This window comes from Coturnix japonica, chromosome 9, assembly GCF_054131305.1.
Source record: "Coturnix japonica strain WE chromosome 9, WE-NBRP24, whole genome shotgun sequence".
Lineage (NCBI taxonomy): Eukaryota > Metazoa > Chordata > Aves > Galliformes > Phasianidae > Coturnix > Coturnix japonica.
In genome coordinates this window covers 30,536,228-30,559,423 of record NC_140671.1, presented here as the reverse complement: position 1 = coordinate 30,559,423, position 23,196 = coordinate 30,536,228, and the positions used below count along the sequence as shown (strand labels likewise).

Genomic DNA, 23,196 nt, shown 5'->3' with positions numbered 1-23,196 from the left:
AAGCAACCTGAATAACCCACAAGGAGGGTTTTAGACGTAGGCTTTGATTGTAAAAAGAAACTTAAGCATCTGTGCACATCTTCACCACTCAAATACGATGATAACCACACTGTCAGGGCTCTCCTACTGACAGACTAATGTGTCAGAATCCCAATTAAACAAAAGGGAGCACTAAACACCAAGGTCTGCCCCGCTCCAAATCTAACATTCTTGCATATGCCAAGCCTCACATCGTGTAAAATAAGGAGCACAGCTCCCTTGAGGCAACACTGACACCTTCATGTGCATGTAAAGAGCAGCTCAAAGGTACCACCGCATCGCTTTCCATGGCTATTATACAATAAATAACCCTTACTTATATCGATGAGATCTCAAAGTACTGCAGATGAGCGCAGCCCGGTCCCTGCTCAGCCCCTGGAAGTGCTGCAGCGGCCACTCAGCCCCTGGCAAACACCTGATGTTATTCACTTGACTGAGCATATGAGAATGAGGACTTATTTGTGAGCAAAATTAATGAGGAAAGAGAGTCTTCAATGAGACAATAATTTATGGCTTCCGCGGCTGGCAAGTAAAGGGAAATGCATCCGACTGCTCCTCGTGCTGAAGGAGAATGACAGGGAAAAGGTGGGGATTTATTCTCAGAAATAGTGACTGTTATTTCAACATCAGGCATTTCAGCTTAGGAAGCCCTTCCAAAATCAGAGGAAGGCTGCGATCAATGGGCTCTCTGCCCCCTCCTGCTCTTCCATTTAATGCCAGAGAAACACAATCCTACTCCACAGCCGCGTGCCATCCAATCATCCGTTGTTTGGATGATGCAAACAACTCACAGCGCATTTAATTTTATCATATATATATATATGTATGCATACATATATATATATACACACACTGTACACTGGGAGCCATCCACATCTGCTCAGAGCTGTGTGTTCAGCATCATCCATCCGTGCTTCACACACAAGTGATGGCTACAAACACGTATCTTTCTTGAATCTCAGCTTTGCAATCTGGCCCTAAACACCAACTCTGTGCTTTTCAGAGATGGAAAACTGCAAACAGAAAAGCCAGAAATGCACCAGACAATAAAACCATGTATAATGGCTACCAAAGTCGGTTCTTCTCCCCCCTCCTTTTTTAAGATAGGTTTTAGACTCTATAATAATCACGCAGCTAAGATACAAGGTCTCTTGTTGGCAATAACCTACATGACATGACTTAGAAGGCAGGTGTTACTGTAATTAGCTATTGTTTGACTATCAAAAGTCAGAGCTGATTAAAGCCACTAAGTACAAGTGCACTATTTTATTTCAAAGAATATTATGAACTGCATGCTGGGACTCTTTCACTGCGGACCTACCTTCCAGAGTCTGCTAAGAGCCCATGCCAGCAGTAATCAAAACTAAAATCTGCATAAACCTTCGGGGTTTTAATTCAAGCAGAGCCCTTTCATTAGAAATATGTTACTTTATGAAATCTGGTCGCCAGCAAGGGGAGAAAAATGTGACTTCTTAAGAAAAGTGAATGGCATCTCTTTAGTGATTAACCCAAGATTAATGGAGGCTCCTACTGCTAGGCCTAAGTCCATTTTATTGCTAATTCATTTAGGTACTATTTCAGATGTACTTGATGAAAGTCACCTGCTAAGAAGTCATGTTTTGGCAAGCGAGGATAGCCATTATGGTCAAATCCCAAATAGAATTTTTATTAAAGAAGCTTTGAAAAGTGTCTTGCGCGAGTCTTTCAGAGACATACTATTTAATGTACTCAATTAGTTAAAAATTTGGGGCCCAAGTCACTAATCAGACATTCATAAAGCTTTTATTTTTCTGTCTGCTTGCATCTGTAATGTTCCAGGTAGGACGAGCGCCGCGCGGGGACGGCTGAGCTCAGACAAAAGAGGGATGCTGGGGCTCAGGGGCTGCACTGAGCACGCTTTGTTCTGCAGCACCAGGAGCCACGCGGGCTGCCTGTCCTCAGCACCACATGAGGGCATGGCACGGGGTCTGGGCTCCTGGCACAGGTCACACTTTTGCTTCACACTTTTCTGCACTTTGTTCTTTCGTGAATTAGTTTCCAAGGGATCTTCTGGTAAGAGAGAGCAGCGGCGGCTTTGCCGTAAGCAATACCTGCCCAAGGAGCATCCTGCACCTCTGTGCTCCTGCAGCTGCCATGGGAGCAGGGGGGTCCCAGCCAGCCCAGCACAGACAAGGGAAGACAAACACATTGATACCCGTCACATTATAGAGCTGATGGTGTCTTAAAGCAGGGGCAGTCTGCAGTGAGATTCCCTCTGCCTCCCTAAGCATAGGATGCTTCCAAGCAGAAAAATTTGGTTCTTAAACATTAATTTTTTTAAACAAACAGTAGAGTTTTAAAAACATTTGCTGAAATTACTCACAGAATGTCAGAATCAGGAAGGTGGAACCATAAGGTGGTTAGAATCAGGGAGAGCAACCAAGGCAGCAGAGAGCACAGGGTTGCCCTGCACTACTTGGGCACGAGCTGCCCCACACCAACACAAAGCTCATAGCACCAAGGAAGGTCAGCACGTGTTCTGGGGCAGGACTCATCCCAGCAGAGATCTGACAGAAGCCAGCGTGGACTTGTAAAACATGGCTGAAGGGAACGTGTCACCACCAGAGCCGCCTACGTGATAACCAAGTTAACCTAATCTGTTCCTCTTGTGTGCCGGGGCACTCACACATGCAAATCTTGTCTTGTTCAACTGTGTTTGTTCACCTCCATAGTCCTTCGGTGATTCAAATCTGTGTCTTACTATCCTATAATACCCTTGTCTAACAGTTCCTTTTAAATGCATGTGTTAATTATCTTGCCACTGCTGTAATTTCTCCCTGTAGTCCATTAATTAAGAGGTCACAATCTAAGAGCATGTTTACCCAATAAGCTTTCTTTTTTAATTATCCTAATTGCTTGGATACTGACAAAGACTCCATCCCTCCCCTTTCTCTGAGTGGATTAGAAAACGACATTTCAAAGCCCCACACAATGATGGGCTTGTTGAGCACACATATATATGTTTTTATAACGCCGCAATCTTCCAGCGTCAAAGGTCAACAAGGCACAAGGCACCATCCTTGTCTGGCTGTACAGAGATACAAATTGCTCTTCGTTAATTCATCTTGTCGTGTACAATGTTATATTGGCTGGGAAAAATATAAGCAAAATGTTCATATTTTCAGCAGTAGCAATGGGAGCAGAAAGGTGTGCACTGCTTGTTCTGCTCATGAGAACGTCAGAGTCTGTTACAGAATGCATCCCTGCCTGCACCTTGTGGATAAAAAGAGGTGGAGAGCAGAGAAAGAAAGAGGAAAAGAAAGAGAAAAAGAAAGAGGAAAAGAGAGAAGGAAGGAAGGAAGGAAGGAAGGAAGGAAGGAAGGAAGGAAGGAAGGAAGGAAGGAAGGAAGGAAGGAAGGAAGGAAGGAAGGAAGGAAGGAAGGAAGGAAGGAAGGAAGGAAGGAAGGAAGGAAGGAAGGAAGGAAGGAAGGAAGGAAGGAAGGAAGGAAGGAAGGAAGGAAGGAAGGAAGGAAGGAAGGAAGGAAGGAAGGAAGGAAGGAAGGAAGGAAGGAAGGAAGGAAGGAAGGAAGGAAGGAAGGAAGGAAGGAAGGAAGGAAGGAAGGAAGGAAGGAAAGAAGGAAGGAAGGAAAGAAGGAAAGAAAGAAAGAAGGAAGGAAGGAAGGAAGGAAGGAAAGAAGGAAAGAAGGAAAGAAAGAAAGAAAGAAAGAAAGAAAGAAAGAAAGAAAGAAAGAAAGAAAGAAAGAAAGAAAGAAAGAAAGAAAGAAAGAAAGAAAGAAAGAAAGAAAGAAAGAAAGAAAGAAAGAAAGAAAGAAAGAAAGAAAGAAAGAAAGAAAGAAAGAAAGAAAGAAAGAAAGAAAGAAAGAAAGAAAGAAAGAAAGAAAGAAGGAAGAAGGAAGGAAGGAAGGAAGGAAGGAAGGAAGGAAGGAAGGAAGGAAGGAAGGAAGGAAGGAAGGAAGGAAGGAAGGAAGGAAGGAAGGAAGGAAGGAAGGAAGGAAGGAAGGAAGGAAGGAAGGAAGGAAGGAAGGAAGGAAGGAAGGAAGGAAGGAAGGAAGGAAGGAAGGAAGGAAGGAAGGAAGGAAGGAAGGAAGGAAGGAAGGAAGGAAGGAAGGAAGGAAGGAAGGAAGGAAGGAAGGAAGGAAGGAAGGAAGGAAGGAAGGAAGGAAGGAAGGAAGGAAGGAAGGAAGGAAGGAAGGAAGGAAGGAAGGAAGGAAGGAAGGAAGGAAGGAAGGAAGGAAGGAAGGAAGGAAGGAAGAAGAAGAAAGAAGGAAGAAGGAAAGAAAGAAGAAGAAGAAGAAGAAGAAGAAGAAGAAGAAGAAGAAAGAAAGAAAGAAAGAAAGAAAGAAAGAAAGAAAGAAAGAAAGAAAGAAAGAAAAAGAAAGAAAGAAAGAAAGAAAGAAAGAAAGAAAGAAAGAAAGAAAAAGAAGTGCAGGCACTGAGCTTTTACTGTATTTTAAACCAGTTATTATTCCACCCACCAAAGCGTTGCCTTCCCATAGGTCTACTGAAGTTACACATCTTGGGGAGCTGCTCCAAACGCTCTTCTTACTGACCTGGCAAAATTCAGCAGATAACATCTCAGCCACTTAAAAAAACATAAAACCTTCCTCTTGTGAAGCTTTTGAAAGGTAAAAAATGTTGCTGTTTGAATTCCAGATAGGATCTGAACAGCACAATTAGTTGAGGTTATGTCCAAAAAATTCCTGCTCTGTCAGAAGTGAAACAACATCTGATATGTCAACCAAAGTCCATTTTTTGGTTTTAATAAAGCAAACGTCTCACTCAGACCAGTCATCTCAGGAACTGCATAACAGAAGTATAATTACTTAGAAATTGCTTAGGTACGCGTGATTGATGCATGGTAAATAGATGTTTCCAGCACTTATTGTTTCTCCCTGATGGATTAGGAAGAGTTGTTTAACAGCTCATTTGCCCAGTCCTCCTGGTGTTCCTCGGGTCTGGCTGTGCCAGTCAGCACCAGCAGCTCCGGGTAGTTTAAGTCTCTTTAATAAAGATTAAGATGTCAGAGGTCCTGCATTGCTCAAAATCCCAATTTTATTAACTTCTCATTATCAGCTGAAATATGAAGTGCATTTCTTTTCATCTACACTAAGGCACTTTCTCAAGGGAAAGGGCAGATATTTAATATAGACTGGTGGTGGCTGAGGTGGGTCCGTCCCAGCCTTGCTGGATGTGATGGGTTTGAAGAAGACAACAGAGCAGCAGTACAAGGACTGCACGGTGCTCATTCCATTGCAGCATCCAAAGTCCATTCTCTGACCAGAAGCACAGATAAGTTCTAATGCCACCAACGTGAACTTAGGCAGCAACTGATAACGTTAATTTGCTGAAGGCAGCAACACCGCACTGTATCCAAATAGCATCACTTGTCCAAGACTGGTTTTCCATCTCGTGCATCGTGGCTCATGCCCAACCCACAGCTCAGTGCTGTGAGCACCACGCCACCCCTGCAGAACTTTGCTATTCCTGCTGCTCCACGCTCAGAGACACAAACCACAACGCAGTGGCTGCGTGGAATTGTTACAGCAGAATCACTGCTTCCCATTTGCTTCTGAGTTTCGATCCCTTTCGTTCCCATCAGACCCTACGCCCACTTTGCTGAGTGCCAAAGGCAGCAGCTCTGCAGGAAGTGCTGCTCCTTTCGCCTTCGCCTCCGTGATAAAACAGGTCAACGCAGCAGAGAAAGGAATTGCCCCATCAGTATTTAGGAAGGAGAAATACATATGCCATAAGCTGTCTATTTCAAAGGTATGTATGTACAAAAGGCATGATAAGTGGGTGCTGAATAGTTAGGAGTGGCAATTATCAGTTACACATATCATTATGGTCTCTCAGCTTTTCAATAGCGCAGAGTTCCTAATACCATGTTTACTGGATCAGGTAAAAGGGGACTCTTAATGCTGTGCAAATATGACTTACCAAAGGACTTTGCTTTCTCACCTATTCTTGCGCTTTTCAAATCAACATTATTAATTGGCCGGCTTATCAGTAAGTGCTGTCTGGCAGCTAAAGGATGTTTCCACCCATTGCAATGATACATAGAAACTCAGCAATGTCAGCCTCAAGGACAAAGAACTTCCATGTTGAAACAACAACAAAAAAGAGATGTTGATACATTAAGCCCTCCCAACAGCAGTGCAATACATTTCAGCCTTAATTTGCCACCTCCAATTGTACCGGTTGTTCCACATTCTATCATCCCTGTTTTCCCTCCTCACTATATTAGGTTAGAAGCTCAGCTTACAGTTACAAATACAAAGGCTCAATAAGATCTTAGGATATCACCTACAGCCCTTCCAACCAACTTCTCCTCACCTGCCAGCAATCCTGAGCACCAAATCCACTCAAACACAGACAGAAAAGTTGACCAATAAGAAATGCCCAAAACAAAGAGCTCAAAACTCACCACACACCGTTAAAGAACAGCAAAAAAAGTACAAGACCAAAGTTGAAAGGAGAGCATTCAGTGCCCATAGCTGGAGCAATTGCCCAGTGCATTGCCCCAGCAGCTGGGCCTATGAATTGGGATGCTCAGCGCTCCCCCCAAACCCCTCTGCCTTTATCTTAAGGAAATGGTTACTCATTTCAGCAGACACTGAAAGGAAAAATCAAACAAATACTTGCTGTGCTGTGTTAGCATGGGGAGGGGGAGCGTGGGGTAAGCCCATAAATGCAGGCGAGCTGCTTTATGTGAGCTCAAACCCCTGTTTGAGCTCCTTCTGGAGGAGAGACCTGTCCCACTCAGTGCAATCCATGCTCACAGCACTGATGCGTTACTGCATCTCTGCAGTTGCAGCTTGAGCAGAGTGTGCTGCTGCAATGCAATTCCTGCACCGACACTTTGCACAGTCCCTGCATCATTGTCTAATGCAATTCCTGCAGGAGCAGCCCGCACCATTCCTGCCCCAACACCGCATGTAATTCCAGCACAAACACCTCGTGCAGCTCCAGCACAACCCCTGTGTGCAGAGCAGCAGCAGCACGGCAGAGCTGGGGCTTTCCCCCCTCATCCAGCGCACAGCTCTGAAATCCCAGAGGCCATCATTCCAAAATTTGTGATGTTTTGTCTACTCTGGTGATTTAAGGTTTGTCAGAAAATGTCAGAAAGGCCACGAGGCCAAGGGCTTCCTGATGACTGAGGATTTTCTTTCACATGACCTTCCTGAGGTTGATTTTGGGCTCCAGACAGTGCTGCCTTCAGCTCTGACAGGGGCCGGCTGGCAGCAGATTCATGGAGCTCTCTGGGGCATTCTGGCATTTCGGAGCAGAGCTGTAATGCCTCCTAATCATCCCAAATATTACTGCCCCAGTAATCGCCTTACAGGGGCACATCAATGCCCGCCTTTCATTTGGCATTCATTTCATTAGCAAAATGGGAGTGTGTGCTGGATGGTATGCAAACAATTAAACACATAGCTTGCTTTAAATGAATTTAAATGTACGTGGAGCAGTGACATTTCCTATGGGTTACTGCAGGCGTTTTCAAATGGGGAATCACAGAGCTCTATCTGTACAGCAGTGGGTTTGGAACTGGATGTTCTTTAGGGTCCCTTCTAACCTAAGCCATTCGGTGGCTCTATATACACAGATAAGCAGTCTGAAAGAAGTGTTAAACCATCGGTGTGTGCCTGGGAATGTGAGCAGACAAAAAAGCCAGCAGAGTTTGCTCACACGGACACGTGGGCTCTGCATTGCTGCAGAGCTCTGTGCACCCCCAAACGTGTGCAGGGCATTGAGGGTGGGGGTTCTGTCAGTGCCCAGAATGGGGTGATGGCACAGCAGCGAGCTAATGAGTTAGTTGTGCCTTAATTAGGGAGGCCGCATCAGAACCCTGTCAGTTCCTCTCATTCCTGCTGGCCTAAGTGCTGCCTTCCTGCAGGAGGAACAACACATGAAGCCACAAAACACAGCTGAGTGTGTGCTGGAGGTGGGTTGGGAAAGGCAAGGTGACCTCGGGGGTCTGCGTGTGCTGCGGCGACAGGGACGCTTTTGGCTTAAAGAGATGCTCTGTTCAGCAGAGATGTACAACAGCCAGATCAGTGTGCAAACAGCTCGCTCAGATGGGGTGCACGGGGCTGCAGCTCACTTGGATGCTCCAGAAGCTGGGAGAGCAAACCCGTCCCCCCAGCATCCCCAGCCCCATCTGGATTTTGGGCACAGCTCCCAGACTCCTTTATGGACCCCTCTTTCCTACACACCCCCCTCAGGCCCAAAGAACAGTACTGCAGAAATGAAACGTGCAACGCTATTCCTGCCACACCATTTATCCATCAGTTTCTTTGCCGACTTCCCCCTGCCCTCCTCACACCTTTTTTCACTTTACATGCTTGGTTTCAGCAAAATCAAGGATGCAAACTTCTTAGAAGTACTTAGTTTCCATGGAAACCTAAGCTGACCGCAACATTATTGTTCTCAAGAGGGAACTGACTTTACTATATGTTCATTCACTGAATTAATGGACTCCTGGTTCTTTTATTAGCAGCTCGCTGACAATGGAAAGAGAGAAATGTTATAAAAAAGACTCTCAGACACTGTCCACCCTTTTGTCCTGGGCTTACTGGAATGACGCAAACCCATTCAGGGAAAGATTATAAAAATCAACTCAAAGCTGCCTCTGTTTGTGGCGGCTAAACATGCCCTTATTTCATAGAGATACAGCGCACAGAGCAGCAGCTCGGGGCTCGTGGGGAGATGGCAGCTGATCCCATGCCACGGCTGCATGGGATGCTTGCAGGGAACAGCTCTGGCCTCAGCAGCCAGGGAAGGCAGAGCTGCCTGGTTCTGAGCTGAGCTGAGCGCACAGAGCACGTGCTATTTTCAAACCTCACAGCGCTATTTTCAAACCTCACAGCGCTATTTTCAAACCTCCCAGCGCTATTTTCAAACTTCCCAGCGCCATTTTCAAAGCAGCGGTTCTTGGTAAGTGTGTGGGGCTGTTCTGGGCTCAGTTCTTCAGCATTTTGGGTTCGATTCTTGGATGTTTTTAGGTTCAACCCTTTGGCATACGCATTTGAAAGACGCAGAAATAGCCAACTTTAGATTTTTACACCAGTTCCACTCACAGCCTGAGACCGTCTTTTATTACGCACAGTGAATATGTAACACTGAGTAAGTGCTAAATAAACACAGATAGGCACAGTTTTGTGCAAAGTGCTGCAAAAGCTGGACCTTCAGCAGCTCCAGCAGCAATCTGGAGGCCAATGTCTGTGTGTGATTCTGTGACAGGCTGCGCTGAGCCCCGGGGCGCTTGGCCTGCTCGTAATTGCTGCACAAAAGACAGTGAACAGTTCCCTTGCTCTTCCCTAACTACCTTCCTGACTGCTTATTGAAGTCTGATTTCTGACTCCTCTGGGTCATCATTCATCAGCCCTGCGGATCCCGGCGGGACGGCCCAGCAGACCCCTCCATATCCCCGGCTGCCAGAGGCCATTTCTGACGGCTGTGATATAGAAAATGTCTTCACAGCGACCCGGTGGGACGAGTGATGGTTATAATACCCAAATAATCATTTTGCAAATTATCATAATTATCAATCAATCATCCTGCGTGAACAATGTGTTCCTGCAGTATCAGATGGTTCCTGTGACCTGTAGCACTCCGTGTACAATAATAAACCCGGCGAGATTTATGGACCTCTCCTCCTCGTTTCTGCAGTAACAAAACATGGGTGGTTTTTTTAAACCCTTGTTTTAGGAATAAAAGCTCCATCCGCCCCGTCCAGGTTTACAACCCCGCGCTTTCTAGGAGGTCAAGATTTCCAATCTCACACCGTTTCTAACCATCTCGTTATTTTTAAAGCAAACCTCTGTGATTTGGGAACCACAGCGAAGGTACTGAATAAATGACTTTCACTTTATAACGTCGGCAGCATTATGTTACCCACTCGGAGTGTTTTGCAATGTAAGTATGAAGTCAGCCAGAGGGAAGAAATGGGTTTTGTCATCAGTTTGTGCTCCTTGTTTTATTTTTTCACAGTGCCTGATTGAATCCCACTCTTTTGAAGCCGATAGCATCTCCCGCTCCCCGCACCATACATTCTTGTTAATGGATAAATTCAAGCTCTCGAGAAAGTCAAAGAATAAATTTAAAGCCTTTTGCCAAATGCCTATCCTATTGGATTTTGATAAGACGGCTATTGAGCTTTAATAATGTCTTCTATCCTTTTTCAGCTGGCCCTTAACATGTCTCTTTATTTGTCCCTAAAGCCTCTTCAGCGATGCCTTTTTATTACAAGTCTCTCAGCTTGCTCTCGAGGGAGACAGGGTCGACAAGAGTGATAGATAGATAACTCTATAGATTATCTCCCACAGATGTTTTCTCTCCAGTAGCCCCTCGGGCTATTCCCTTTAAGTAAACAGAAACTAAATGGAGAGCTGCAGGAGGAGAAGTCCTTGCGTCCCCATCACAGCAGCCGGGGAGGGGGCACCGGCTCTCCCCAACCCACACCCACAGCTGGGAACAGCAAAATGCACCCAAAGCTGAGCCTGGTAATGAGGCTGAATCTTTCCTCTCCTCCATAGAGTGAAATCCCAGCAACAGTGAGGAGAAGGGGAACAGAACTGTGCTCCAACACCCTGAATGCAGCAGAGGCGCAAGGGAAAATTCAGTCCCAGAGTGTATGAGCTGCTCTCTAAGCAAAATAAAACTGCTCACACCGCTGGTACTTACAGACAAAAACTGGGCCAGGAGCTCAGGCAGAGTTGTGCAAGTCAACCCAGCATCAGCAAGCAAAGCAGGTAGAAGAAAAGCTGGGCAGACGCACACCATGCATTATTCTATGGCACAGCACATTAAAGGTCCTGCACAGAGGTCCTTCATGTTGCTAGAAATCTTAATTCCAGTCCCCTTCCCACCACCCACCTACCTCCGAGGGAGCAGGAATACACTGAACTCACACATCAGCCACTGTGCCTTCATCAGGGATGTGGCAATTGAACAGTCCAGGCATGCTGGGGAGGGAAATCTCCTCCCAAAGGGTTTTGTGCCACCAGAGCAAAATGCTGCGTAGCCAGGAGTGCTATCAAAGTGTTCTGAGATACCTCCACAATTGTACAGGGTGGTTTTTCATTCTTTGCTTTTCATTTTTTGCGCTGGCTGCAAAGCTGTCCGGCAGTAGTCTTGTCACAAGCCATAAAGTTTAGACTTGAACTCTTTACCTCTCCGCTTTGACCCTTTTTACCCCAGCTGTAAAGCCCTACTGACCATCCTTCAATAAATTTATCACCTCATAAACTCCCACTAGAGCTTCTCTACACCACATTTAGAGACAGCAGTGGAGGGGCAATGCTCCCCCCTTGTCAAATATCACAATTGTCCAGCTTCATACCTGCTGCCCAGGAAAATAGTTAGGGATACAGCATTGTACAAGACCTGCAGGTTTTGCAACGTTCTTCTTTGGAATAACATAATGGAGCTTACAACACAAAAAGCACGTATCCAAGACATACAGCTGCCAGTTCAATGTTTCCTTCTGCCCCCGTCCCATACAAAGCCTGCTCACTTTGGGGTAATGGAGATTCAGCAAAGAAGGGACGCACAATTCATTAGTGATATTGTAATTAAGGACTGAGAAAGAACGGCCAGTCTGGGCCATGGAGAATTCCCCCCATGGCTGCGATGAGTGCATGGTGATAATAAGAACCTGCCACCTTGTCACCATGTCTGTCCAGACAAAAGGATCCCACAGAGGCAGAGACAAACACCCAGTGAGTTATGGGGAGAAACAAGGTAAAAAGTTCAGCGGCGTTGTGATAGGGCTGCCGCGAGGTCATGGCGTGGTCACAGGACATCGCATGGAGAGAGCCTGAGCCCCCAAAAGAAGAGCTTCTTTTTCTCAAACCACTGAGAACAGAACAGCCCAACAACGGCTGTGGGTCTCAGTACCTGCTGCCCAAGTTGGGAGACACTAACAGGCATTACATTCCACTGCATTGTGTTCCTTTTTAACTCTCAGTACTGAAGATGGCCTAAAAGGGTGAATGGAAAAGGCAGTCATTGCAGGTTCCCATTTAACACACTTCAGAAAACCAATATTTTATGGACATGGCTGCGAACAGCCAACGTAAGGCCATCACATCTGAAAAGAATTACACTTAATTCCACGTTTCAGCAAGGACACGTCACCTCTATGGACATCCAATGGCCATAAGCAAACACAAGGTGCAACAAGTGCTGCCCCACAGATGGCCATGGAGGGAATCATCTTCATGTTCCTGGGAACAACCCAGAGACAAACTGAGGGCTGGCTACTGAAACATGGAGAGCTGAGCTGCCTCGCAGCCCCTGCGCAGAGATTTATACAGCTGGGCCATATTTGGAACACATTTTTCTCTGGTCACTATTAACAGTTTAAGCATCGCAACGTGATGAAAAGCACTGGTAATACATCATACTCCATAAATGTTATCCTTTCATATGTCTGTTCCTATTCCCCGGGCCTTTCCATAAGCCACATTTACATGGCAAAGCGACCTCTAAAAATTTAACACTTTTAACAAAAGGACCAACATTTTCTTTTACTGGAAAAGAGGTAAATGAGGTTTTATGATTTGGACTCGTGGCTGTTCATGTTGTAGCTGAATCAAGAAACACTTCACACTACTATTTTCCTTTTCATAAATGCTGGAATCACAAAAAGACAGAAGAATGTGCCAATCGAACCACAATGTGTAATCCAAAGGAGCAAGAGCAAATACTGGCAAAGTTGGAGGACAACCATTGAGATGCAAGGCCCGGGTCAAAATTAAGAGCAGAAGGAAATAAACTGGGTCTGTTTCAAAGCCAGACAGTAATACAGATTGCATCAAATTGAGCCATGTCCTACCTTTTTGATATTGCCCTCCTGGGAGGTCGCCTCGGGATCAGTCAGTATTTGCTGTGAGAAAACAAAAAAACAAAATGGAAAAGAGGTTAAGTTGGATTGCAGCTAAGAACATTATAAAATAATACAGGTCGTTATTATTATTATCGTTACTATTATTATTACATAAGGGCCACAGCTCTCAGGTGCACACCCACTGCAGTTGGTGGTTGAGAGGTTGGCACTGGGGCTGCCTGTGGCCACATCCAGGTGGGATGGACTGAAGTGACAGACTTCAGAAAGGTTGGCAAATGCTTCCAAGCTCAGCTGCAATAACAGTGTTTTAAATAGTGGGAATCCTAAAGCATTCTGTGCTTTACAACAGCTCTAATAGATACTGAAGTTGTGGTTTGGAAAGCAGCTGAGAGCAAACAGGACCAAGAGGTGAATGGCGGAGCAATAAAATTCCATGGGCTTGTTCACTTGTGTTTGCAGTGCACAGGTTGGAATGACTGTGGGACAGTGAATGACACCCAATGAGGAGTGCAGACCACTGCACTGCAGGAAGTCTGGTGGCCATGGAACACCCCCAGGTCCTACTATGGGAGTTGGTGGCCATTGGAAGCCTTTTGAGAGCCATGGCATTGCCCTGCCCACAGCTGGCCATGCTGAAGGACCCACAGCCACCAGACCAAGACACCTTGCTGTAATTATTATACACAAAACACCTTTAAACACAATTGCTTAATTATGTGCATTCAGAGTGCATAATCCAGCCGTTCAACATGCCCATAAATGTGGATGGGCAAAAAAAAACCAAACACACTGAAATGAAGTGCAAATTGGGCTGTGGTGTAGCCCTGTATAAACAGGCTTAAGAGTCAGGAATTCCTGAGTCTGAATCTAAATGCCAACACAAGCTTCCTTTTGTTGGTTTGGATAGATCTGTGCTCATGGGGCAAGTTATGGCTCTCAAAGCAAATTGTTTTTTTCCCCTTCTATTCAGAGAGCAGATCTCAAATTGTGAAATTCCCAGAGAATACAAAATTCTGCAAAATATACTCTGGGCACATTCAGAACTGGTACTTCTGCAGCACAGCATCATGGCTGCACATCTAAATGCTCCTTAGTGATACGGCCAGGATGGGCACCTTGGGGCAAGGATGCTGCCCAGCCATCGCCAGGTTCTAACAGCCTTCAGAAGCTCTCCTGGGTGGTTTGGGAGTAAAGTTCAAGCTCCTCATTCTGCATTCCCAGTTTGGAATGAAGACTGTTTGAAAACAGAGGCTGCAGGGAGAGCTCTGCAGCAGCAGAACCTGGGGCACACAGCAGGACTGAGCGCTACCTCCTAATTAAACGAGAGAGAAAGTACCAGATGTGATGTTTATTAATAAGAATAACAAAAGATACTTTGAAAACCTACTCATTGGGTAATTTTAGCTCAGGCTGGACTTCATCTCATCTGAATGCCATAATCCTAAATAGAGTGCTTGACGTGTACAGTGGGCTGCAGCCTTGCAGTTGACACAGATGTTCTGAAATGCGCTTTGAATTTAGGCCGTACCCTTTTTTTATCCATTGCTAATGCTGATTTTAGCACAAAGCATGACGATGTGTCACTGCTATGCCTTGGGAACCTGCTTAAGGTGTAGAATCAATGCTTGCCTGCATTCATTTCCTGGGCCCTGCGCGTTGCTGGCAGGGGGATCCTGCCTGAGCTACACGAGGGAGGGATGTGCTATAATTTTTGCAAAGCCTCCTGAATGTATACTAAACATGTCAAGTAACACCATGTGATTCTTTTTGAAAAACAGTTTACAAGCTGGCATTCTCCAGCTGCAGTTAACCCTAATTTGATTACATTACCGAGACAGATCACAATGAGCTTATGTAAATAGTAACGTTATCCATTCATTCCGTGAGCTCAGATAAACTGTCATTTAAAAATAAAAAATAAAATAAAATAAAGCACTTGAATAGGCACGGCCTGATGTATTCAGCACAGCACAGCCCTGCTCTGCCACTGAGATTTTGGGGTTTTAGCAGTATTTCCATGTCTGTACGGAGCTGGAAATACAAGACGGAGCCCAATGGTAGCACAAGGTTGGCATGTGGATAACAATAACTTCTTGCAATAACTGGCTCTTCATTGTCATCTGATCCCTTCGTGGGATGCAGTGGCTCATTCAGCTCTAACACACCCATCCTGTACAGCATCACGCTCGCCCTCAATGAGCACCTTGCTAACATTCCCCCCTCCTGGAGTCCGAGGGCAGTTTTACAAACCTAAATAAGGAGCCAGAGAGAAGCTGCAATGAGTGCTGTGTTGTTGGCTGCCACTGTTTGCCTGAGACACACAAACCACTGCTCACTGTACCATCAAATCCTGCAGCAAGGAGCTGACCTGCTCCATCCCAACAGCTCTGCTGACTGCAGATGCACAAGCAGAAAAGGGTTGCTTATTAATTAACAGTTTTCATAACAATCCAGTTGCCCATTTCAAAGTGAAACCAGAAAGCTGATTTGTGCTGTCACAAACCAGAAAGTGCAATGATGCTGTGCTGGGAGCAGACCGAAGGAGTGTGGGCTCATGGGGACAGAAGGACCCCACGAACACTGTGTTACAGAAAATACATATGGAAACCACAAAGACCCAACCCTGGATTGCCAGGAAGCAGATTTCCTTTAGTTCCTTACCATCCCAGGAAGCACATGGCCATTATTTGCTTACTGTCCTTTGGTTCCCAGCTGGGAGTGAAACAATGATCCTGGCCCTATGGAGCAAGGAGGATGAGCAAGGATTTCTGTGAGCTGCCCAGCTTTGCATTCAGGTGCTGCAGCAGAAATCCATTCCAGCACTCCCAATCTATCTTTCTTTTACCATCTTTTAAAAACACAGAGACTTTAGAGCACTTTCTGGCCCCCAAATTGACAAACTCTTGTATGTTCTGTAGTAAATGAACTGGTGAAGCACTATTCACTTGAGGAAATTTTCAATATCCTGTCTTGGGAATTTGCACTGAATGTGCCTGGAATTAAGAGGAAAGGGAGGAAAGCTCTGCTCGGGGAGGAAGAATTTCCTTTCCTGGCTGGTGAGCAAGGAGGATGAACAGCACGGCCCTGCCTGGCACGCAGTGAGCCACGGGCTGAAAGGAGGATAAAGAATAAACCAGGCATTCAGTGCTAAGGGCAACCCCAGCACAATTGGGAACACTGTGGAGCAGCCAAACTGTGGTTTGCGGACCAGTAACAGTCTGCAGAGCCCCGGTATGTGCCGCACAGACCATTTTAGAACCATTTATTTTTCAGCTGAAAGTCTGAACAAAAAGGTGGTCTCACACAGCAAACATTCAGTATAACAGTGATCAAGGGTCCCAAACTCTTGGTGATCGGCTGCAGTGAGCACCTCTGCACTTGCTTGTGTCTGTGCAAAGGAACTGCTTTGTTTGCTGACTTCCAGCAGAACAAACTGCAGTGCACAGAGGTGAATCATTACAGGTTATTCCAAAGGGTGTTTAGGGGAACATCCTGAGCTGCGCTTTGGAATCAGCTTCTGGGCATCCCAAAAGGAGCAGGGCAATTCTGAGGGACTTAATGGTGAAAAGAGCGAATGCCAAACCTTAAGAATATGCTCGAGAACAAAGTCTGCAAGTAAGAAAATAAGCGTGCAATTTACATACATGGTATCGCACCATTTTAGACATAACTCCCCCATGACATCGCCATCGAGTTCAACTGCAAATACCAGGAAGTTAAACAGAATCTAATGGAGAGCGTTTGTAATAACTTCAATAAGCTGAGGACTTGAGACTTTCAGCCAAGACAAATAAGAGAGGGTACTGATTAGTAAATGTCACCATTTCTCCTGCCAAGCACTCAGGGGCTGGTGATAGCAGAGCATTACATATAATCTCGCAGTCTTTAGGGGCTGTTTGATTTTATATTGCATTCTTATCAGGTTCTAAAAGTCCAGTGTTAATGAGCATGAGAAATGCACTTGATAGTTCGGCGGTTTTGCTGAAGGAGAATGTATTTCATTCATTACGTGTGCCTTGGATCCAAGCTAGGGATGCATTTCCCATTCAGAGCGTGCCACGTCTAACCCCCGTCTATTCTTCTCCATTTCAGCAACCAGGCATCACCTTTAATAACCATCTATTTACACTATTTAAATAAAATGGCTTTTACCAGCTCCAGAGAATGAGATCTTTAAGAACTCCGGAGCAGAGACACACATTTATGTACCAAGCTGGAGCCCACTGCATTCCCTTTTGCAATGCAGAGTGACTCTTGAAAGACGAATAAGTACCAGGGATGGTAAATTACTGGGGGAAAAACCAACAAAAACAGCAACAAAACAAGCCTTGCTGTTTGGATTCTGAGTGACCCGCGAGGTGAAGGAAATAACAAACCCAGATAAACGTTGTTTTGAGAACCCCATTGTGTGGTGGTGATGACAGAGCTGGGTACTTGGCCAGAGAGCTGCAGGACGGTCAAAGTCCCACCAGAACCAAGCACAGCCTTTGGGGCTCCCTATGGAGGATCTATGAAGCTGCTGCTGGTCCTGAAGCCTGTGCACCCCAATGGATCCAGGTGCTCCAAGTGGGAGCAGCCTTCACCCATCCCCAGGAGCACAAACCAACTGGTATTGTTTTCAGAATAACCTTAATTCTCTACGGCAATTATTTATTTTGTAGATAATTAACAAATCCCACCTCTAATGAGATTTCTCAATGAATGGCCTTTTGTCTGTTGTTGCCTACTTCTTCAAACACTGCTCAGCAAAAGAAGATTGGAATGGAACACACGGGGGAAGAAAAGAAAAAAAAAATAAAGCTTAAATTAATATATTGATTTTCTTTTCAAAATACATTTACAAATATCATCGTGAGCTCCCTTTTCCTGGAGGGAAATTCCATTATAGAGACGAATTCTGATCAGATGAAAGGGGCACTTCTTTGCACGCCCAGCAAGAGCAGCCTGAGGACGAGGATGGATGCCCCCAGAGCTGAATGGTGTCTGTATTTTCTCTGTGTGTTCATCTTCCAAACTGGGAACACAACCAGACTGAGAGCATACGAGAGCCTCTGTCATAAATGCCAAACAGTTTGTGTTTTCCCTCTGTCCATCAAAGGGAAGGTGAGGGTCACCAACTCCGGGTGCTCTGCCCCCCAGATCTACATAACGCAATCACTTAAAGGATGGTGGAGTTATTTGTTACCTGAGCAAAAAACCATCTTGAAGAGTGAAATGTAATGTTTTGGTTAACAGATAAAGCGTTGCTGTTTGCAGCCATGTAAGTGGATTGGATGGTTAGCTTTAGTCAGATACCATCCATCTCTTTTTTTGTTCTCGACCCTTTTTAGTTATAAAAATGACCTTGATATTGACAGAGTAATATAAATGAACTTCCCCCGTACTTCCCTTATTGATAACCTGTTTGTTAAGATGATCAGTAATAATCATAAGTAAATAAAGAGAGATCATACATCATCTGGTAATGGCAATACTGACATACACTTGATCTGACGTATGGGGACCTCTGGGCTTTGGCTGACGAGCTCATACTTCATATTAAATTGCAGCCTTTGTATCCATGACACACAGTGACACATGCATCCATACAGGGCAGTGCACTCAAATCTCAATATCGAGTCATACCTGCTATGAGCAGGACATCTTACAAAGTGCTCTCAGATGGAAGATGTGCATTGAAATGGATTCCATGCACACAGCACTGAGTCCATAGAATAACCTGGCACCTGAACCCCATCACTTCTCTCCCTTTGGGTGAGGTTTGCACAACAAACCGACCTTGGCAGCGTCTTGCTGGGGCTGCACCCATTTCCAGTCCTGCTTCCACTGACTGACATCAATATTAAAAGGAGAAGAAGAAATGTCTCCTAATATCCAACCTGAACCTCCCTTGGTGCATTATATCTCTTCTTAAATAGGTACCAAGGCAGCACATTTCCTGCCCCAGCTCTCCAGCTGGCTCCGCCCTCTCCCATTGCCATGCCGAGTGGCACAGCCTGCAGGCTTACTTCAACATGGTGATTACACAGTTAGGCATTTGAGAAAGAACAGGGAGAAATGACCTCATTCCATTTTCTTCCTTACAGCCCAAAGAGACACTGATAAGAATTATGAATTGTTTTGCCACATTCAAAGGGTATAGAACCAATGTTTCTTCCCAGGCTCTTATTCCGGCCTTGGTTCAAAAACCCAACTCATGCCAATCAGCTCAGTTCTGCTGCTCATGCTTTGCACAGCCCAGGGAACGCATCCTCAAGTCCCACTGCCACCCCAATGCAGAACGGGTGCTCATCCTGCATCCTCAGCTTGGAAAGAGAACAGCAGAAGACAGAAAAGGCCACTTTGCCCCCCTTTATTCACAAGTGATGTTAAGTAAACGATATCCTCCATTAAGAAAAGTCGATATGGAATTATTCTGTGCCCAACTTCAGACACTGGCACAATCCGTTTCTCATTTCAAAAGCACACAATGTTGGTTTTATCTGAGTTGATAGGGGGTGCCAGGTGAGCTCCCTTTTAAGAGCTGGAGAAACAATTTCAGAGAGAACTGGATAATATTATGCTTGGAATGATAATATTGTGTTTGGAAAAGGTCAATATTTTATTTAATCAGGCAGACAGAGAGTGGGTGGCAATTTCAATGCATTTTCTTGAGACAGGAATTTAGGGAGTCCAAGCGGAAATCGGTTTCTGTTTTTTCCTTGGGCTGCTGATGTCTCACACAGGTAGGAGTGCAGGGACTGCTGCTCAGAGCTGCCCTGCAGGGAATGCTGCATGCTTTGCTCTGCACCTCAGCCATGAGTTGGTGCATTGCAGGGACTGATGAAGGTAGAGATCCACAAGTGCAAGCTAAACAAATGCAACCTTCCCACAGCACAACCCATTCCTCTGCTCTGCCCTGCAACCTACTGGTGCCAAAGCACTATTTGTGGCTGGCTGGGTGGATGGCATCCTCCCACCTTTCTATGTCATATTCTCTCTTCAGTGTTATAAACACCCAACCTGGGACTGACCTGCCTCCATGCAGTGCTGGAGCAAATGGAGCTTACACCACAACACCCACCTGGAATGGCCAGTGCCCCCAAGCAGAAATGGAGTTTTATTCCCTAAGACAGCAGCAAGCCCTTATCGAGAGAAAACACTGATTAAAAGAGCCAACAAATAACTAGAGAAATGAGCTTATAAATACGGTGAGCACTTCATTTCTTGAGGTCAGAAAACCCGGCCATTATCTGTCTGCTCACATTTTCTTGATTAGAAATCTTCCCAGCAAAAGACCTCGCAGCAACCACTGCACACAGGGCTGTGCCAGAGCACCTCCCCAGTCCTGGCTGTGAGGCTGGAGCTGTGGGCACAGCTCCCCATAGAAAACCTATGTGGGGACAATCAAAGCAGCTGAGATTGGATCTTACCAAGCCATCTCAGCGAGCCATCAAGGAAACTGTTGCTTTGTGGGGGTAAGAGATCAGGACAAGCAGTGGAATAAAGCAGAGAACCAACAAGAGGACACACTGCATTACTCAATTATCTACTTTGCTGCAGCCAACGCTGTCAATTTGCCATAAATTTATAAGTCACAATTGTTTGCCCTCCCTCCCTAATTCAGACATTCACTCTGCTGCTTGGATGACAGTCACAATTACATGCACCAGCGATACCCGGGCTGACGTTCAGCCAGGACACCCCTCCAGCTGGATCTTGGATCCAAGAGACACACAGCTGCACTCTCCAATGTGGTTCTGAGCGACGGTTTGGTTCTAAACCACACTAAGATTCCTCAGAAACAAGCAAAGTAACTAGAAAAGAGAAAAGGTTAGAAAAAAATCTGCTTGGGAGGATGCAGAGCGAGCGCACAATTCATGTTATGTTTTAGAATCACCTCTGTCTGTACAACCTGCATCAGGTACTCTTGTACTTTCCCCCACTAAGGATGCTCACCACCAGGTGAGCACAGGCAATAAAATACAGCCAGGGAAGGCACCAGACTGAGGTTTGCTGCAAGGTATGGGTGGAAAACAGGTGATATTCCATAGGGTGAGACTTGGCTTTGCAGAGCCGCCATCCTGAGTCACTTAAGAACAAACACAGTGCTTCTGTAGCATTACCTCATGGGCCATAACCCTGGGATTCTGCTGACGTGCCTCTGAGCCATTTATTTCTCAGTTTTTGTGCAATCTGGTTCAATTATCAATTTGACTGCTTATTTTTTTGCAGAATATTAAATCCTGTTCCTTGCATCATATAATTGCGTTCCATCACGGAACTGGTATTCATCATTGCCTGGCTGTCCCCTGGCCTCAAAGATAAACCATCCGTAGGGTAATAAATGTCAAACTATGATTATTGATGCTTTCAATTAAATTGATTATCTATTTGAGGTGCATAGCGTGGTGATTTATTGCTGTCTCTTTACGTTGCACTTGGCTCAACAGCCTCCCAGAAAGGTGAATATTTGGATTGTTTCCATAGATTTTCTATCTAATCTGACTTTTAAAGGGCCCACCACCACCACCCCAGTGCTTGGCACCTCATTGAGGCTGGGATCTGCCACTTGTTTTGCTGCCTTCTGTTGAGTGGAGGCGAAGTGTGTGAATAGAAAATGAAAACTCAAGTTTAACTGTTAATGGAATAGCGGAATGCATCCTTGAGTTCCTCATTCAATAACATTTATTATTTGACAGACTGTGCTGAACAAAAAGCTCTGCTGATTGCCACACACCACAATGGAGAGATGTGATGACTGCCACTGAGTTACTATCAGTGCCAGCTAACAGAAGCAATAAGACCGAAAGGCATTTGCTCACCAATAATCAGCAGCAGCTGCTTTACAAGCAGTGCTTCTGTTGGCTGTGTCATGCTTAAGGTGACACGGGTTCGCCTTTATCTGCTCATTCCTTGAAGAAATGCCCCTGGTGTAGGAAGCCTGGAGCTGACTTCCTCTTTTTGTTGGTTCCAAGGAGCAAACCTGGCTCATAACAGCTCATCACCTCCCCAGTGAGTGGGGAATGACATCAGACCCCTCCCAGTCAACTTGCTCTGCTATCAAAAAAGCTCTGTCAAACATTTCCAGGCAGGTGGACTTAGAGAAAATGAGTAAGAAACCCCATCATCTCCATGGGGAAAAAAAGAAATTGAGAGCTGATAAGCCACTGACTTCAAATGTGAAGCAAGGGCAATATTTTCTCTGTCATTACCCACTTGCATTACTTGGAAGGAACAAGAGAGCATCACATCCAATCACCCTCTGACTGCACTTCCTGCACTTGCACTGTCCCAACCAGGTTTCCCACCATTCACTATCATAGCACCTGAGATCAGGGCTGAAGCAGCGCTGTTTGCTAAGCCACAATGCTGAGTCTGCCTCAGAGACCTCGGAAATGAGTAAATACAGATAAATGACGAGCAAAGAAAAAGAGAGAGATTGCTATCCCACTTCTACAGACAAGACTCAGACATGAAATTAGGTGACGTGCCAAAATCAGTGTCTCCGGCATTCAGAAATTGAGTTTCAAGCTCCTTAGACCTAATCTTAACAATAAGGCTGTCACTCCTCCTCAGATGCTGGCACCTTTGACCCTGCTAAGCTCAGAATTATACACACATCAATTCAGACTTTGAAGCCTGGCTTATCTCTCAGTAGTGTAACTGTCCCCTTCCCCGCAGCCAGCAGAGCTATCTGAGGGAAAGATAAATGAGCAGGGAAGAAAGAAGAAAAGCAAAGACCGTGCAGCTCGGTAGAACTCTCCACTCTGCATTTGCTGCAGCAAGAAAGTAAATCATCGCACCACGGGATCATTAAGGTTGGAAAAGAATGCTAAGATCACCTTGTCCAACCATCCACCTACCACCAGTGCTGCCCACCAAACCATGTCCACAAGCATTAACTGCTGTCCCTTAGGAATGGAACAACCCATTGGTCAAGCACTGTTTGAGTGCTGGCACAGGGAGGTGGCACTCACTGTGCCTGGAGGTGTTCAAGGACTGCCAGGTGTGGTATGGTAGTAAGCACAAGTGATGGGCTGGGGGTTGAACTTGATGGTTTTAGAGGTTGTTTTCTTTCAGAAAGCACGTTCTGAGCATTTAGTGCTGCTTCTCCTACAAGATTCTCCTTAAAGTCATTTTCCAACAGGGGGAAACGTTCCAAATCAGAAAAGGGAAACTGAAAGGTTGGCAGCGATGGTGACTCGCTGCGTTCAGACTGTGCCTGGCAGATCTTTCCAGCCAGCCCCAACCAACACTTCCTACAGGCTCCTGGAAGGCTGAATCACCCCCTCCTCCCCTTCCCTGTCCTCCCCAAGGGGCTC

General features: G+C 45.5%; 1 protein-coding gene across 11 annotated transcripts in view; it reads right to left on the bottom strand.

Moving 5' to 3' along the window:
* Positions 1 to 23,196, bottom strand: part of PRDM16 (PR/SET domain 16) — a 289,107-nt gene that overhangs the window by 64,569 nt on the left and 201,342 nt on the right. For all 11 annotated transcript variants that reach the window (XM_085509165.1, XM_085509169.1, XM_085509166.1 and 8 more), the window contains one exon: positions 12,881 to 12,931. In XM_085509165.1, coding sequence (XP_085365291.1) covers positions 12,881 to 12,931 — 51 coding nt within the window. The remainder of the gene's footprint in view (positions 1 to 12,880; positions 12,932 to 23,196) is intronic.